This window comes from Phalacrocorax carbo, chromosome 3 (assembly GCF_963921805.1).
Source record: "Phalacrocorax carbo chromosome 3, bPhaCar2.1, whole genome shotgun sequence".
Taxonomy (NCBI): domain Eukaryota; kingdom Metazoa; phylum Chordata; class Aves; order Suliformes; family Phalacrocoracidae; genus Phalacrocorax; species Phalacrocorax carbo.
This window is the reverse complement of record NC_087515.1, coordinates 14,434,982-14,454,147: the sequence shown is the minus strand read 5'-3', so window position 1 is coordinate 14,454,147 and position 19,166 is coordinate 14,434,982. Positions and strand designations below refer to the sequence as shown.

General features: G+C 36.0%; 1 protein-coding gene across 2 annotated transcripts in view; it reads right to left on the bottom strand.

The window, feature by feature from the left end:
- Window positions 1-19,166, bottom strand: part of TTC27 (tetratricopeptide repeat domain 27) — a 125,522-nt gene that overhangs the window by 9,439 nt on the left and 96,917 nt on the right. For both annotated transcript variants that reach the window (XM_064445902.1, XM_064445903.1), the window contains exons 13-16: window positions 17,148-17,375; window positions 10,904-11,002; window positions 9,137-9,189; window positions 4,793-4,958 (exon numbers count right to left, since the gene is read on the bottom strand). In XM_064445902.1, the coding sequence (XP_064301972.1) occupies window positions 4,793-4,958; window positions 9,137-9,189; window positions 10,904-11,002; window positions 17,148-17,375 (546 nt within the window). The remainder of the gene's footprint in view (window positions 1-4,792; window positions 4,959-9,136; window positions 9,190-10,903; window positions 11,003-17,147; window positions 17,376-19,166) is intronic.

Genomic DNA, 19,166 nt, shown 5'->3' with positions numbered 1-19,166 from the left:
TATAAAATTAATCTATGTAACAGAAATATGAAAAAAATATACATTTCCCTGGTTATCTTTTCAGAATCAATATGAAATCATAATGGCATCTGAACATCAGCTAAACAGCTTGGCCCTCCCCCCTCCCCCAACTGCAACAGTATAATTCTTATAGAATAATATGACAAACTGGCTATTACTTCTTTTCTTTTCTGTCAAATAGCTCAGATTTTCACTTAAGATAATAGAAAATATGATCAACTACTAATAGTCAAAAAGTTCTGAAATTCATATTGCATTCATGATTTGGAATCTAAGGGACTAAAACCCAGCATTAAATAAATCAGGTCTTCTACAATGATTTGCTAGAAAACCAGCAGCAAGTTTGGATATTTCCATTACTACGGCATTGTAAGAAAAAACATAAAAGAGGTGTAAGAAGAAACACTAAACTATGTTCTCTTTTGAAAAGCAACTAGAACTGTCCTGAGGATTCACACACGTATGTATGACTTCTTAATTTCTCAGTTTTACAAAATTGTTATTCAGAGTCCAAAAAGTTAGTTCACGTGAATATCATGTATAGTTATCAAGAGTTTTAAAGCCAATAATATTTTGTTTGCACATGAAAAAAAGTTTCCTCAAGTCAGTAGGATTTAGCAACTGAAAAATTACCCATATTCCCACAGAGTTCAGGCTTCACTTACACTTTCATCATAATAATCTCTCACCTTTTTTTGTAATTCATCATGTAAACTTCAGCACTACAGCGGTTCAAATAAAACTAGTGTGAAAGCCTGGATTAAAGGGTCCATTAAACAGTAATGAATCATTGATGCTACTTGGCTGTGCCTAGTTGCTAAATAAAGCTATCTCAAATTGCAAGTGAATTGTGCTAATCATCAAAAAGTATTAGGAGTGTAGCAGAGCTTTCCATTTTAGACTGTTGTCTTAAGTGTTAAATTTTAATGTATATCTTCGAGAGATTTTAAACTACCATACATACCAAACTACTAAAGCAATGCTTTGCTGCCCAGGATCCCACAAAAGCAGTAGAGCTTTTTTTTTTTTCCCCTCTTTCAATGAACTGGGCTCCATACGACCACTGTGCAGAAAGTTTGTGCTCGTTATGACACCAAATCATCTGTGTTCCTCCTCCTCCTTTGCTTTTGTGAATAACGTGTGTTTACTAAACAGTGAACAAAAACCACCATTGGACAAAACCTTAGAAAACCTTAGAAACAAACCAAATCATTTTGAAATGCTGTGATTGCTATCAGTTAATCTCATTCCACAACTGTTCTCCAGATACATCCTTTCATATGAAAATTCACTTGGTCAAACCATTTTTAGAAGCTTCACTAGTACTAATCAAACTTGACAGTGCTCAAGTAAGGAGAGAGCCCTCAGATACCAGATCCAAAATGACAAATCTGCAGTCTGTGAGCTCTCCCTATGCCCCTCCCAAACTAAAGCTTCATTATATAGACAACTGCCATTAGTGAGCTACTTAAAAGAAACAGAGCTCCAAAAATTATTAATTCCTACCCTTGCTCCTCAAAATCCCCTTGGAACATACTCTTGCAGCCTTTTATTAGAAACAGTCTGGCAACACGAACCGCTGAAATGAGGATGATATTTGATGGAAAAGGTAACAGAAAAACTATGCTAGATCCTCAAGAAAGAATTGCAGAGAGGAACCATTTGTCCATACTTCTGAATTCATATTTTTTGACAGCATAGGATGAAGATCTGGTTTCTGAAAGCAATGTAGCAAAACAGCTTTTCCACCCACAAAAGAATTTTTTTATTCACAGAACCGCAACTTTCCAAGTAAAAAAAAAAATAAAAAAAAATGCTTGCCTCCACAGACATGCAGCTAGTACAAAGTAGTGTGACTAGCAGTTGAAATCTTTCAGGTATATTTACAACCTCAGACTAATAATTTGAGGTTAAATTGATGATTACAATAGGTAAGGCTTTCTCCTTGGGTCCTTTTTAGTGACTGATCTACTAGCTGAAACCACAGGTAATTCAGCGAGCCTTTATCTTTTATTACATAACATCTATATTGAAGGTTTTCAAGGTATACTTCTCAGTAGGTTCATGAACTTTAAAAGGAATATGTAAATTTGAAGAATTTTAAGAACCAGGAAGGAAGGAAGGTAAGAAAACTTTCTTATAACATTTAAAGGGAATACTAGGAAACTGAGAGATTTGAAAGTATGTCCTTTGCTGTAATCTTTTATTGCATTATTGCTCATTTATAAAGAGCCCTTCAAGCTTTCTCTTGTTCAATTCTGTCTGCAGAATCTGTACATACATATCTTCAAGCCTCATGATACCCTGGTCTCAGAACCTTTGCCACAAGGATGACATCGTTAAATAACTAGAATAGCTTAGAAGGAAAATTTCCCAAAGCTGCATTCTGTACTGAGAAGTCTGGCACAAAAAGACAGCAATGGCCTAACGGAAATCACAGATCAAGATATGAATTCCTTACTGTTATTAGAAGAAATTATTGGTTTATGAATATGACTTCATACTATGCTGAAATAAAATGAAAAAATCTGATGTAACTACACAAACCAAGGATATTTCAAATTATATATTCAATTGCGCACTCTTAATTGATGCATTAAGTCTCACAAGGGGTATTCTGCAACAATGATTATAGTAAAAGTGATTGGTAATTGGCTTTCTTTTTTCACAAATGACTCGAGTTGTTTCTTCCAGTCTAATGTGTATGTATTTTTCTGGATTTTTAAATTCCTACCTTCTTCCTCACACTGTATCATCTAGATTAGTAGTCTTATCAGTTAATATCTATGACGACTAGAAATACTACAGATAACCTGAGAGAAGGTCACATTCTGTTGCATGGAAACAGAGGTGTATGTCTCCACTTACTCACATTCATGATTTTACTTTGTTAAAATACAGTTGCACAAGAGGGTTATAGAGCATCTCTAAAACAGGCCAGTTGGCAAATGGGAGAGGCTCAGAAATTAACAGTGAACTTTGTAAACAATCTCAGCAGAAGCTTTTAGTTTTATGTGCTTTTAAAATTTTTTCTATGGGAATACTCTTCTCTTCCTTGTAAGATTATTGATTAAAGCCTTTCTGAAATTCTTTAATCAGGCTCTGAGGTTTTTCTTGGCCAACTAGTAAAATCCTTCTAATTGAGGAAACTGTATTAGAAGTTACGATGAAAACCACAAAGCACATCACATATCAGAAGCCCAAGTTAAAATTAGGAAACAAAAAAGATTTTGAGGATACATAGCATATACATACTGCTGTAAAAATGATAAAAGTTGTATGAGAGCAAGATGAAACAAGAGTTATATAATAAAAAATAGAAATTTAGTGCAAGCAGTATCCGCAATATCTTAATACAATATCCAACATAAGATTTGACAAAACACACTAATAGGAGGCTGTGTAATCTCAAAACATCCATAGTGGCCAAATACATGTAGAAAGTTCTATTCCTGGTCAGCTGTCAATCTGGCTAAAGTAATACAGTAGGGCACTCCTAAAAATTAACAACTGAGAAAAAATTCATTAAAAAAAGCCAACCGTCTACAAGATGTTCTGTGAATAAACACACAGGTCCCATCAGCACCACAATACTCTAGCTGCCAAACACTCTAATCTCTACCTTATATAAGACTATTTTCCATAGATACTTGTTGGTGCAAAGAAGAGTTTCAGACCCTTTAATGTTCAGCCATATCAAACCCAAAAGATTTTATCCATACGGAATGTTACCCTGTGCATGGTTGGCTTTACAGCAGTAAGTATTGCACTCATGGACAATTCGTTATTAAAAAGTAATGTGAAAAAAGTTTTTAACATCCCATGAACAAAGAAGACGTTTCCACAGCCATAACTAATTCTATCTGCTCTCTCTCCTCATCACTGGACTCCAGCTCCCAAGATCCAGGAAAACTATTTCTAATCATTTCATGGGATAAGAAAAGAAACATACTCCTGGGATCAATGACCAGCAGCAGCTGGGTCCTCTTACCCTCAGTGCTACAAACAAACTCCCGGGGAGCTCATAAGCTGTTTAGCCAGATTAATTTTACAAAGGCTTTTGGAGGTGTTTCACTACTCTGCTTAAGGGATTCTTCAGCTTGCCTCTCAGATTCACCTTGTTATTTCACTGAGTATACAGAACCCTGCTTGGATCTGGACCTGGTTTTAGGCAAGGTAACATCCCAGCTGAAGCTGTTAAAGTAGGCTCTCTGGATTTTGCCCAGAGCATACATTTACAAAACACAGAAGTGAACTGAACTTAACCGAACTACAGTGAAAGATGAGCAAAATACCTCCTTTATTTTTCCTTGTTTTGATTATTAAGAATCAACGTTCTTACTGTAATGCATTCAATTTGTGAAACATAATTCACTTTCAAAGGCTCATTTGTAGGATTTTCAAACACATGGGAAAAGCTTACCTTTCTTGAAATAATTTATATTATTTCTGATACTAAGATATGCAGGAACAATTTGGAAAGACGGGATTATGCATTGTGCTTTATTTAAGAATAGATCTTAAAATTCCAAGGCTCATATTTGTCCTTCCACAAAGTCTGACACAACCTGGATGCAAAAGTTTTACTTTTTGTCCATTTTTATTTATATACTTAGTCTAACAGTCAAGATCTCAAAAAATTAAATGGCTTGCCTACATAACTTCACTGGTATGTGTACTCTCATTACTGATTCCATTATCAGCAGAAATGTCTGTCTCACAAGAAAAATTAATGAATATATAGGATGATTTAACATGAAAACTTCCCCACCTGTGTATCCTTGTATTTTTCTCTCAAGTCCATGAGCCGGTGATAAGCTTTAATTGCTTCTGAAAACTCTCCAACATCTGTACTGGTGAGAAGATAGTTCTCCCATATTTGCCAGTGCTCATAGTTGCACTTGAGAGCTTCTTGGAGGGTTCGAAATGCTTTGGTTCTAATCAATAATAAAAAAGAAGAATAGAAAAGAAGGTTCTATATTAAAGACTTAATATAGAAGATTTCTGTATTAAAATCAGTTGGCATTGTGTCAACTAAAAAGCTGCTTATTTAAAAAATCAGGTTTAGAAAACAGTGCAATGTAAAAGTTATTGTTCATAATTTACAATACTGATAATTCCTTAATCTTTCTTGCCAATTACTTTCTACCAGTTCACTCCACAGTACACTGTGTAGAGTCTGAACTATGTAATTTCTATGTTAGCTCTCATAATTACATTTTGACAAAAATTCATTATAAATGTGCCATCTGTCAATATTGTCTTTTCTGATTTTTTAATTGGAAACATGAGAAAACTATCTTACTCATGCTGCAGTTGTAACACATTTAAAAGATTTAAAATTACGGAGTTCATGGCAGATGCAGAGTGATATTGACTCCTTTCATCACACAAAGAAAGGTTAGCTAACAATAACAGCTTTTTGTAATTTACTTAAAACATTTGTACATGGTAAACATGCACACCCATTGCACAGAAGCCCAGCATTTTTTTCTTATGTCAGCTGGAAGCTTTACTTATATCCTCTGTCCCCTGACGCCACACTGCTCAGTACAATGTGTCAGAGTAGCCCCAAACGCTGTTAGGGTCCTTCACCAAAGGTGCTGCCCAGTGAACCATCTCATAGCGGTAGGAGAACGTGCTGCACAATAAAGGTGGACAGAATAGTTCCTGTAAAGTCACTGACAAGTCTGGAAGCATCTTTATTTTTTCATATGGATCCACTGCATGCAACTCTTTACCATTCTCTTACTCCAGGGGAGAAGCAATGGCATTTTCTGGTAAGGAACATAAGACAGTTTGGCCAAATGAAGAATACGGGCTGAAATCAGCTGACCTACAGTTTACAGAGGTATGACCTCCTGCACAACATGCAACCAATGCTGCCAGAGAGGAGGCAGGAGTGAGGAGAAGTAATGCAATCTGTAGCATATGTTGGTACGGTCTGTGTGCCTACTGTTTAAAGCTTTAAACGTACTGCCAAAAGTTTCAAAAAATTTGAAACTTTAAAAAAAACTTTGCTAGAGAATCAGAATGACAGGGTTCTTAGGAGACTGAAGCTTGTTCTCAGCTGGGCAGTTATGATATGTAGAAAAAAACCACAAAGGAATAAATTCCTTTTAATGAAAACTTGAAACAGTTTTCCCAGGCTGGTAAAAATCTTCTTTGGGGAGGGATGACTATAAATATCTTCTTAATAAAGATCATATAAAGATGGCTTGTTATCAAAACTCTCAGTTCACTTGCTCTATTGCTTGAGTAAGTTGTTAGAAGTGCTGTCTCTAAAGAAAGACAGCTCAAAGAAATTGTTGGTTCGGTTTCAAAAAGAGGGTCCAGGAGAGTGTAACTATCCCAGCCAGGAAAAGGGAGTATCTAACTAGTGGATCAGGCCATTAAAAGTTTGGAATGGCTGGGTCAGGAAAAAAATGTAAACAACTGCCAATCTAAACCCATAGTATTAAAAGGGTTACCAAACACATGCAAAGAGATCTAACTGATAGAGCAAAATTATTGACGGAAGACAGGTCATTTGGCATAGCCACAGCAGAATAGTCCACAGGCAAGGTTTTCCTGTCTTCACTCTCCTTTCCTCTCTCTTTTGATATACATGATGCTGCCGAGTAAATGTACTACAGTTGGGTCTCTTCTGTTGTTAACAGTCCTAGTAAAGGATTTCAGACCCCGATTTTGATAGATTATATTAGAAAAAGAACAGAGAATTGCTCCTTCCTCTGTGGAATTTGCTACAATGGAAGCCAGGATCTGCCACAGCTCTCTGACAGGCTGGAAAATGCTCTGGCTGACTGATGTACCCCAAATCACCTTGAGAAACTGTTTCAGCATCTGCAGGATTAGCCTGTATGATCTCCCCCATCTTCTCAAAAAATTTAATAAGTTATCAGGAGGGAAGATGCCAATCAGTTGGAACTGTGAAATGTAGACAAGATACCAGAGGGATGGGGTGAAAATCATATCCCTCAAATCATCGCTCTTGCTACGCTAGCAAAGACCTCTAGGTTGTCAAAACAACTCCCCTATGCATTTAATAAATCGTATAATGATGGAGTATCCTTAACCAGGGCAACAGTTAAACCAATTCATATCCAAACAGGAAACAATAGGCAGTACCAGTGCATCATCCTGTCTTGGAAACCAGGAATCTTTCACCCAAAGGGCAGAGGGCCAGTCCCACTTTGTTCTAAGAAATAAGAGATCTAGATTTCAAAGGCCTACTGGCACCCAGAACAGTTTTTCTGGTAAACCGAAGAGTAGGGTCTGTTTTCATCACAATTCATTTTTGTGGAGGAAATTCAGAATATACAAAACTTGTGGACTCTTAAACAAACAAACCCCAAAATAAACAAACCCCCTTTCATTTGGGTGTCAGCCAGTTGTTTGTACACACTTCTCAAAAACAGCTACACATTTTATATTTGTCTGTTGTAAGAGATGCCGCTAAGCCATACCCAAGTGCACAATCCTTGGGTGGGACTGATTAAAGAGCCTGGTTGGAGTAAAGCTTGAGTTTGATGAGGGAGCAAAAGAAAACAACTTAAATATCTCCTTTTTGTTTTCTTTTTTTTAATCCTTCCCCCACTATTTTTTTTCTAGCAGGCTTCAAAAATAAGAATTTACACTTTCATCACTGCTCAGCCCCCCAAAAGAAATTATACTTAAGTGTACTACTACAGATAGCCTCTGTTTTGAGAGTAGGTTAAACTAACTCTCACACAGTCTGGATCTACACAAAATAAAGTTGCTATTTCACAGCAAATACAGGCCCCACTCAACTATCCGCATGTGATACTGACTTAAGATTTCCTGTACGCATACTCCTCTCTCACAGGATTCCCATGGAAAAAAAAGCTCAGAAACATGCCCCCCCTTTACTGCTTTTGATACAATATCAAATAGGTCACAAGTTTTGTATGTACTTAGCATGTTAAATCACAAGAGTAGATTAATGGTAATAAAATTAAACAAAAAAAGGGAAACTAATCACTCTAGTTTCTAAGCCTTGTAGTAGATGAACAGACAGAAGAATTATTTTTATTAAAGATAGTTTCATGAAACAAGCATAAGCCAGCACACTGAGCATCTGACATACCCTTTTGATCTTTATGCAAAAGAAGGAGCAATCTATCACACACAGTCTAAGACAATAAATTGGGCATTCTCAAGGCACTGCTGAAGGTGAAAGGAACTACTGAAAAGTTAAAAGAAACTCTTCATTTCATTTTTAGTCTTGAGTAGTTATTCTAACATTCATTTTCTCTTCCCTCCTTCTCCCATTAGCATATCAAACCATGTCTTGAATTCATTGATGATATTACTTCCCACATTTCCTTCTTATGTTTACCAATTTATCCTTTTATGTAAATTTACTACTCTTCTTTTTAGTTTGTCTCCCGACTGCATAACTGTATTAACTGACGTCAGATTTTGAGTAAGGTTTTTAAGTTTATCTTAATTTTTTTGTTTTATTCTCTGGGGACAAGTTATAATGTGAAATTTCTTCTTAAATATTAAGTTCTTTCAGGTATTCTGTGTCTACAAGTGACTTGTATTACATTGAGTTGAAATACAGAACAAGAAAGGCAGTCCATTTAGGTCAAAGCTTCTTGTACTAATGGTTACTTTGGAGGGAAAAGAACAAGTGAGCTATTATATGTACAGATCTCCATCTGCTTTCGTAATATAAAAAATAAACTGCCTTTTTTCCCCTTAAATCTGCTGAGATTAATGGAGTACGAATTGACATAGGTCTGAATATATAGTTTGCTTGAAACGGACATGTCTTTTTAACTTCATAGTCAAATTAGTTTCCAACTTTCATATGAATGTTTTGCACTGGTTTTACTTACTACATCATAAATACCTTTAACATGAAAAAAGTGTAGGGTGAGACATTGCAACTTTTATAAAGCTTATGAGACTATTTCCTGCAAAATGAAATAAGTTATCAATGACCCAACCTGGGAGAGAGACCAAAGGGATAAGAATTACAAAATATGAGGTAACCACATTATAAGAATAAAAAACTCAATGTCAAAAAAAGGAAGTCCTAATTATTTATTTTGGAAGCAGTATCTTCTAATCCTTTTCAAGTACTTACTTCTGTTTTAATCTGATATAAGCAGTTGATAAATTGTTCCAGGCCTCAGCATTCTGTAACGATAAAAGGAGAAGCACCAAAAAAATTTATTCACTTTTATTACGGTTACTTAATGAAAATATGTACATAAAACTACTGTGAAATATCATTGATTTTGCTAATATGTATATTAACACATTTTCTACAAGGCAGTCAAAATATTACACTGAAATAGAAAATACGATATTAAAATAGAAATACATAAATATTACTGACTACAGCAACAATTAGGTATATAAATATCAATTAACTGCTTTCTGGTTGGAATACACTAAGTCAGCTCAAACTGTAAACAAACATCCTCTTCTGGATCTAGCTGGGATGGCTGGAGATGTCAGTGCTCCCAGAAGCTCATCACTTCTCACTAGCTGGAAGCTACTTCCCTGCACTGCTCTGTTACAGTGTTTATCAACTGTTTTAGCTGAAAAGGATTACAGAGTGCTCAGACAACCTTTCCTCTGGTAAAACCAGCAGGGCCCTGTACAGAGATGATTCTTGCCCACTGCCTTACGCTACTGTAAATTTGAAGGCTCACCACTGAATTCAGCAACGTGACAACTAGTAAAAATTTGAAGAACAGAACCTGGGCACTGCAATGAGATGTACTGTAGTACTGAAGTAGCCTGCTCCTCAGGCTTAAGGAGCATTTAAATCATGTTTTTTTTGCATTTGCAATTATTGCTAATTGCCTTTTTGAGGCTTATTTTATGAAAATGGTCATTACATTGCTGTAGATCATTGTATAAAGATAGTCTTCCCCTCCATAACTAAGACCCAGCCCAGCATCCTTTACTCACAAAAGAAATACCACTTAACCCACTGAGAAGTCACTTGGCTTGTTCACATGAATACAATCAAGTACAGGCCGCAGTCACGTAAGTGAAAATTTTAGTGCCTACTTGGAAGTAAATCTACTGTACTGAAACAAAGAAATATCAATATATAACATAAAAACTCCAGTTAAACACAGGGTTGTCTGTATGTACATTTTTTCCAGTTATTTAATTTTATTAATAAAGAAAAAATAACACTGTCACCTTCCATTGCGTGCTCATTCTTCTCCCCAAGAGAAAAAAAGAATAATAGTTTCTACCAAGTAGGTGGCACTAACTCTAAGCGAGCAACATGCTGCCAGTCAGGCCTTTTAATTTTGTCATGAAACATGACAAATGACAACATTCCCAAGAGGTAATCCAGCTGATGCCTCTGCTATATCAATGCACAGGCGCACTCAAACAGCAGTACTGTACACATGCTTGCCCTGTGCATCCTGAAAACTGGCTAACAAGCTCCATTCTTCCTGTGCTTATGAACTATATAGTTACAAATTTAATTGTCATACAACCACTTATTTAACTTTTTTCAGGAGAACTTGATTACTTAGAGGACTAAGTATTTTAATTTAATTTTTTTGGTTTATATCTCTCTTTAGCAGTCCTTGCAGTCTATGCATCCCCTTTTCTCTGTTTTAGCTATGTATGCAAGCATAAAAGAATTTCTGCTCAAACATATTTTAACATTCACACACACATACTTGGACGAAGTTAACTATTGTGTGAGTATTTTATGATGCCTCATGACAAAAATATATCCTTCATGCACAAGTTTAGTTTATTCAAAGGGCTAAGGTTTAAACAAGTTTTTCATTATTGCTTTGCTTGTCTATAATGAAAACATCCTTGTTGCTTTTAGATAAGCCATCTGAATCATTTGTTGAAAAGTACATACATCTGGTTCCAATGTCACACACCGCTGAAATGCTTTGGCAGCACCTTCGTAGCCTTCTAAAGCAATATATGCACAGCCCAAGGAAAACCATACACCTAGCTGGAGAGAAAAAAAAAGGATGATTACATATATATACACATGCATATTTCTGCACAAAAGAAATAATTTTGCCTGGATGCTCAAACACACACTACTTTTGTTGATTTTACCTGATTTTCAGCTATCATAATAGTACTGCATTGGAATAAATAATATTCTGTACTCAGAATAACAGAAAACTTTATGTTCAAAGTTTTAATAAATACGGATAACCAAGGTGTTGACTCTATAAAGACCACTTAACCATACGTGAAGTGCTCTTTAATAGTGCATCTTCATTTAGAGAAGAAATTGGTAGCTCTTTAGAGGTTTCAAATATTTTGCTTTACCTTGTGAAAAATCCACATTCACTTTACAGTATTACAATTAGGTCAAATGGTAAATACAAGGAAATATATTTCACAGAAATCACATATTACAAGAAACATTTCTAAAGACTGAACATGGACACTTCAAAATTATAGCTCTTTCTACTTGTCAGACTATCAAGCTTCTCCAGTTTATAATACAATGCTTAGAGATAGAAATGTACTTAAATAATGCCTTGCACAGAGAGCAGAACTTTACTAGTTCAATAATTTTGCATTTTAAGTCTTTTGTTGTTACAACCAAATACCTCTCATCCATACAGATTCAAATGCTATCAGATATAGGCATAAATTACAGCAAATTAAATATATATTCTCATAGCTCTTCAATAGCAAGTTCCTGATTTGCCACATGGTTAATTCTCAAAAAGCTGCAAGTTAAGATGTACTAACTACCTTTTAGGAAAGCTCTGTAATTCAGAAAAGTATTAAATCCCAAGTACATTCACAGAACATTTTCTGACAGCATTATGCTGTTTAAATGTATGCAGTCAAAATCAAACAAAACATTTTATAATGTGCTGCAAAATCATTCCAGGTAGTACTACCTACTGCAATAAGCTCAGCTGTTTCTCCATTCTAAATGCCAAGGTAAGAAACATAAATACGTTTTCTTGGAAAATTTTCTGAGAGAGGGAAAAAAGTTAGGTAGAGGAAGATGAAAAAACAGGTTACATTAACTCTACTTTAAATTGCACAACCATATATTAGTTATCAAGATGTCTGATTAATCTTTATATCCTCTTGTGGTTTGGCTACTAGTTTTGAAGCAAGCAATTCTGATAACTCAGGTTCTTCATAGGAAACTATAATAGCTACTTAAACACAAAAATGTTACCTTAAGAAACGTTTGTAAATCAGGGGTTTTACAGGGTTCAGGACAAAGCTGTTGATTCATATGCAAGGAGCTCCTGTCTCTACTGATTAAATGCAAACTCTGTAGCAGATATATTTGCAGTTCTCTCCAGACCAGATTCATTGTTCTGTGTCTGAGACCCAACTTAAAATCAGTAGCAAGATATCTGCTACAACTGGATTAACCTGATTTACCTGCTATAGAGTTTGTAGTTAACCTGCTTCAAAACTCAGATCCCAGCACACAGATGTATGACATTCACCCCTGTCAGACCTGGCACCCTGGCAGGCAGTCTTCATGACATCAAGAAAAGAACTGAACAAGCCTGGCAATAAAGATACCCTTTTGCATTTGGGGGTGTATGTACAATGGCTGATCCTCAGAACATATGGATGTATTAATAGGCGAAGACTATTGCCAATTACCTCTGGCCTGGGCAAACATGAAAATCTACTTTTCAAGTATTGTCAGCCTGCCACCTTTCAGTCTTTAAACTCATCATTCAAAGAAGAAACTGCGCATGACAAAAAAAAGCGGTATTTCCCAAATCTCATAGGGCAAAATTAATAGGAAAGGAACATTTAGTCAATCTTGTTTTTTAAGCCTCTTTTATCCATCAAGTTTCCAGAAGTTCAGCACTCCCACATGGCTGCTACCTTGTTAATTCCCCTTTCTCTTCTTTGTAGATCAATAGCTTTCTGGGCATGAAAAGCGAGGGTAGACATGGGGACCAATCAAGTATGAAATTGAAGGCTAGCTCCAACTCTATAGCTCAGGATACAAGTTAAACAGTGCTTCTGCAAAGAAGAACTGAGAAGCACTGAGAGAAAAAAAAAAAAGCATTTTTAAATAATTCTAATGAGTAACAGCAGCACAGTCTCACTTCTAAGCTTGTCCTTCCAGAATCTGATTTGACTAAAACTTCCAGCATTTTAATTTTTTGAGGCTGATGGTGAGCAGCCACACCTCTCAAGAGCTAGTTTACCAATGCTTAAGCTTGTCAACTCCTTTCTCAAGGAAAAGTTACAGCACAAGGAGAACGTAAAATGAATCTTTACTTCTGTGGAGAAAAGCTAAATGAGTAGGTAGCTAGTAAAAATCATATAGTGCCTGCAAAGAGTAGTAAATAATTTTCTTAATATTTTGAAACAAGATATTTTGCCTAGCAGTAACTATGTACGAAGGTTTCGGCTGAACAGAAAGAAAATGTGAGACCTAGACATGATGGAGAAAGTTGGGAAAGGTGTCCAAAAGGGATCCTTTAGCAGACAAGAAGAGTGAGATGAAAAGTCTCTGGGGTGGTAATTAACTCAAGGAGCTGAGATGCTATGATATGGAGGCAAAAAGTATACAGAAAATGGAATAGGTCACACAGATGGAAGAATGCTGCTATATGTTAAAGAAAACTTCAGCATGAATCGTGTAGAAAATAACTAAGTAAACAAACAACAGAACTGGCATGGATTAAAATTTCAGGCCTCAGTAAAAAAGCAGTATAAAGACTGTACCTCGCAATACTTGACTAAAATGGAGAAGGTTACATACTGGGGGATATCAGAAGGCTGTGAAAGTAGAAATCCCAGAAAATACAGGGAAATTTCAATTATTTAACATAGTTTAGTAAATACCATAATGGATGCAATTCCAATGCTAAATCTTTTAGATATATAAAGAAGCTGGTCAGAGGACAATACTTACCTTGATCCTGACCAGTATGAATGATCAGGTTCAAAATGTTACCATACAAAAGATACATTGTAATGTATCTCGATTCACTAGTCCTTCAAGAACAAAGGCAACTAATTTAATACAGATTATATTAAATTTAAGAGCTACTTAAAATGGAAAAGCTTTGTTAAAAATTAAAAGGGACAGCTAAACGAGTAAAGGTCTGCAGAAGACTTGAAACATTTAAAGACGACATTTCAAGGCTTGGAGCAACTGCATATTGTCTTTCAAAAAGGCTCTAAAAAGACTAGACAATCATAAAAGTTAAAAACAAAATAAAGGAGATGAATAAGAGGACATACTTTAAAAGCTGGTGTGCTAGACAAATTACAAAGCTACAAAAGAACAAGTCTGACAGGTTAAATGGAAGAACATGGTAACTGTGTAAAAAAAACCAAACACCAAAACAACAAAAAACCCCAACAAAACAAAAAATAACAACCACCACCATCACCCCCCCCCCCCCAACAAAACAAAACACCAAAAAACCAAACACCAAAACCAACAAAACAAAAAACCAAGGTTCATTGCCTTTGATCTACTGTAGCAATGAAATGGTATTTTATCATCCCTTAGGTATCTGGAAAGGAAGCATGAATTTCTTCTACAATATAAGAAGGACAGTGACTCTTTAATAATATATTTAGGATACAGTGTAAGAACGGACTTAAGCTATTTTATGTGAAAAGAATGGTAAGAATTCCCTTTTTATTAGGCAGAGCACAACATCTGCTCATCCCACTGGCTGATGTAACAACTGCTCTAAGGAAAGAGGCTGACTGAAAGGTAATGTAAGGAAAACAATGCCCAAAGTTCAGAAAAGACTTTTGTCAGGGCTTGTGGAACTAGGCTAAAGTTGTTTTTTGGAAATAGAAAAAAGTGTGTTGGCTGGAGGTTCAAATGTTGCTACTGATTGGAAAAACACATGAAAATGAGCTGTAAATTTTTATCCTTTTCAATACTGAAGACAGCAACCAGCAAAGGAAGATAATTTAGGCTTGGACACTTTGTTAAAACTTGCCATCAGGAATTCCAGACAAGTCTTTAATAAGTCTAAATGATATGGAATGCTTTAAGAAAGCCTAAACAATTCTTTCATATTAGTGGAAATATGGTTCCAAAATAACCTAATAACAGTATAGCTGAATATTTAAAAACAAGAAAACCCCAAATCATATACTTTTTTGCATTCTAAAAACAATTTCTACTATTTGAATATGGCAAACACATAAACTTCTTTTTTTTATTTTCAGAATCCAGTAAACTCTTCAGTACAATACTCTTAGGAGCACACCAGTGTTAGTTTAGAAACAATCTATACCCTGCAGAGCACAATTAGCCTTTGGAGTTAATAATAACAATAAGATTTTAAGAGCTCTATCCGAGTGAAATCCTAGCTGAGTACCTTTTAATTACTAATTTTTTGGCATAATTTATCACCCTTATAATTCAATTTATTTTGAACACACCACACTGACAGAATGTACTATAGTATTGTAGTAGTATAAGTATAATAATAAGTAGTATTGGTCCCAGTATAGGCACCTGAGGAACACCACTCATCACCGGTCTCCATCTGGACATTGAGCCATTGACCACTACCCTCTGGTGCGTACACTGGGTTTTGAACTGCCGCCTTTGCTCTTGTTCCCACCCACGCTGTCAGAGCTGCCTCATGTCAGGAGCTCACTCCTTCCCACTCTGGGTGGGGGGCTGGGCTACCCTCACTCTCCCTGCGCTTTTGCTTTTGCCTTTGTGTTTTTTGCTGCAGTTTTGCTGTGGTTTTGCTGCTTTGGGAAGGATCCTCCAGTGCGACCCGCCACTCCTGAACCCTTCACCTCGGTGGGTGCGGTGATATGTCAATCCACACTATCCATTTGCTCAATCTATTTGTTTGAAGTAATTAATCTGAATCTTAAATAGAGCTTTCTGAGCAACAAGAGGAGGAAATGTTCGCTTACCTATATGGACTGGCCTATTTTTCTTGGATTGCCTTTCATATTAAGCTTCCTTTGGATAGGAGGCAAAATAAAAAAGCATCTTAGCAGAATATTTCTCAGTTTTGAGCCCTGTAGGCCATCTTCTGCAGCCCTTTATTATCCAGGTGCCCTCTTGATTTCAGTAAGGTTCCTATCTGACTAATATATATTTTGTTGGCATTTCCTGAGTCAGTAACAGAACTGAAAGACAAAGGAAGCATTTTTGTTCATTTTGTTTTCCATTCTAAAGGTGTTTATAAATTATCTGGAGTTCACTTGAATAAGAACAGGACTCTGATTCACTGGAATAAAAATGTTATTGAGATACAAAAAGGTTTCAGGATATAAGATTTGAAAGGCTGAAGGCCTTTAAAATTTTTCTATAGCAGAAGTCCAGTTAGTTATGTGGGACTCAAAACAGCAGCTTCGGCAGTGTTCTTTGAAGGGCAGGAAGGAATAACCTACTTTTGCATAGACCTGGAAACAACTATGAAGAGCACAATTTATAAACATAAAAAACCACAAAGCCATTTCAAATTCTCAAGATCCTTCAAAGGGTGGACCTTATTGGCACGGGATATAGTGGCTGAGAAAGTGGAACAAGACTACAAAAAATGTATGCAGAACAGCTTGCAAAGAATCTGTCAAAATACCCAGCTTCATAAAGAGAACTCTTTTGACTGTGGTTTCAGTTTTGATGCATTACTGTAATAAAAGCTACTGCCCTCACAAGTGTAACACAATGCTTATCGGTGACTCCAGAGCAGAACACACCAGAACATTTGAAAAAGATTTTTGTGAAATACAGATATCAGAGTTTGTAACTCAAAGCCAACAGACAAGGCAAAAAGCTCATGTCATTAAAATCTGTACAACATTCTTCTTATATGAGTATTTTGCTTGACACTTGTTCATTATTTATTTGATTATAATTATTAATTTTCAATGGATTGATCTATTTGAAATAGAAGAACTGTACAGGCAAAGGGTTAGCTGCATACAATGACGTGAATGCAAAAGGATGTGTTCGTTTCATTATGCTACCGGTTTTAGACAGGCTTCCAAATACCTGGTAAAAAATTTGCTAAGAATAGTAATAAACTTACTTTGACATTTGTACACAGAATTGCCTTTTAAAAAAGTGTGTCCCCATTCAAAACTGAACACACCAACTAAAACAAAGTGCATGTATTATATGTGTATCATTTCCCAACCTGCATAGGGTTGATCTGCACGGAACGTTCAAAGCACTCCACACATTCCCTGAATTCCCGGTTGCGGAGATGGAGAAGGCCTTTGGAGCGTTGGGCGCGGGCGCTGCGGTGCCTGGAGAGCTCCCAGGCCTTGTCATAGTACTGATGGTCTTTAAGAACATCACCAAGCAAACAATATAATCCTGGTGTTTCTTTTTTATCTAGCTCCCGCCTAAGAATTTCTTCTGCCTGTTAAAGAACAAAGTGAAATCAATACACAATAGGACAAATTATTTTCAGTTAATTGCCTACCTGAACAAATACCACTTTAGCACCTTGCAATCATCAGTTGAAGATTAAGGAGTGGGGACAGAAAGGAAACGGTATCTTGATCCAACATGGCATCAAAGAAATATTCTAGAGAAAATCTGGGTCCAACCTGCCTTTTACAAAAAAAAAACCCCACACCTCAAAATCAACACAGCACAGTGACTTTTGGTTTAATTCACCAAGGGAAAGGTACCCATTAAAACAAGCAACAGCTTGCTCCTCATTTTGTATCTTAGGATTGTATTCTGTCCCAAGAGCAAATATCACTCCTGCACATCAAGCCTACATCTACCTCATTGCAATGCAGTCTCAGCACCATTAAGGTATGTGCAATCCTAATACTTTATCATCTGTCTTTTTTATAAATCCTAATGAGTACTCTTGCAATGACTGTCATACCTTTATCTCTAATTGCTCTTTTCTGAAAGTGCTTATTTCCATTCTATTATGTCTGAAGACACATCCACTTTCATACTGTTGGTTTTGGAAATGCTACTCTTTTACATAAGATGCAGAAGTTATAAATTTATCTAAATGTTTGACATAAAATACATTCAGAATAAATACAGCACTATGGAAAAGAAGGCACAAGCTGTGTTTCCCAGACATGTATCATGGGCTGTAACCAACTTTCAAGAGCTCTTTTTCTCAGGGGCACTATCTCACTCTAACAATAAAGTTATTGTTTCCCTTTAAACAAGAGATAGTCTTCTTTCTGTGCCTTTTTGAAAAGATAAATACACTGTGCAGATGATCTCTTGTTCAGACCAAACTCTTACTTCAGTCCCCTGCTGCAAAAATATAACATAGATAATTCAGCTCAGTATAATTTTTCTATTAGAAAAGACCTATTTGAAGCATTTGAACCAAGGAAGATTTGACGCAGCCTGCCACAGAACTAAAGATGGACATTGTAACACTAGTCATTCTTCTACCATAGCTAGTTTATTTGGAAGAAAAGCTGAGTTCATCTCTGCCTTTAAATTATTACTGCTTTTCCTGTTTCTCTAAGAACTGTTTTCTTTGCCTTTCAGATGATCTCTAGAGAATCAAGATCTCTTCCTCCTCTTCCTCCAGTCATAAAATTCATTGATCCTGCTTGAAAATCATCTTTAGAAAAATGACTTTGTTTTACTTTGTTTTGCAGTATTTAATGTGTAGTAATTTTAACAATTACTATCATGTTTGTTAAATAAAGTAGCAGTAAAAGCCTACAAATATTTGACGTGCACAAATGTGAAGACGAAATGTATTGTTCAGATTTCTAAAGGGATCTTAAACTAGCAAAAATGGAATCCCATTATGAAGAAAATTAGTGGTTGAATATTAGGAAAATAACTTAATGGCAAGTGTTTTTAAGTGTCTATGGAACAGTTCTCCAAAGAAAGCCAAATAAACTATTACTTAAAATTTAAAATAAGTCTAGTCAATGCACTAGAAAACCTCACCTAACAAGAAGATTGTATTTGCAAAGGGTTTGGTTAAAGGGCAGTTTCCTTCCCCTTCGCTGCCTCTAGTAGTTGCTACGACAAGATTAAAGGAACACGTGTTAATAATAGATCTTTAAGATCTTTTTCTTTTTCTAGAAGCAGAGAGAACTGGGTGCTTTATATTGCAGTAATCACATTAGGCACCAAAAGGTAAGAGATTTTTTCCATTTGGATAAAGAAAAAAAGACTGAAGTGTTGCTCTGTGAACAGCAGCTCTGAG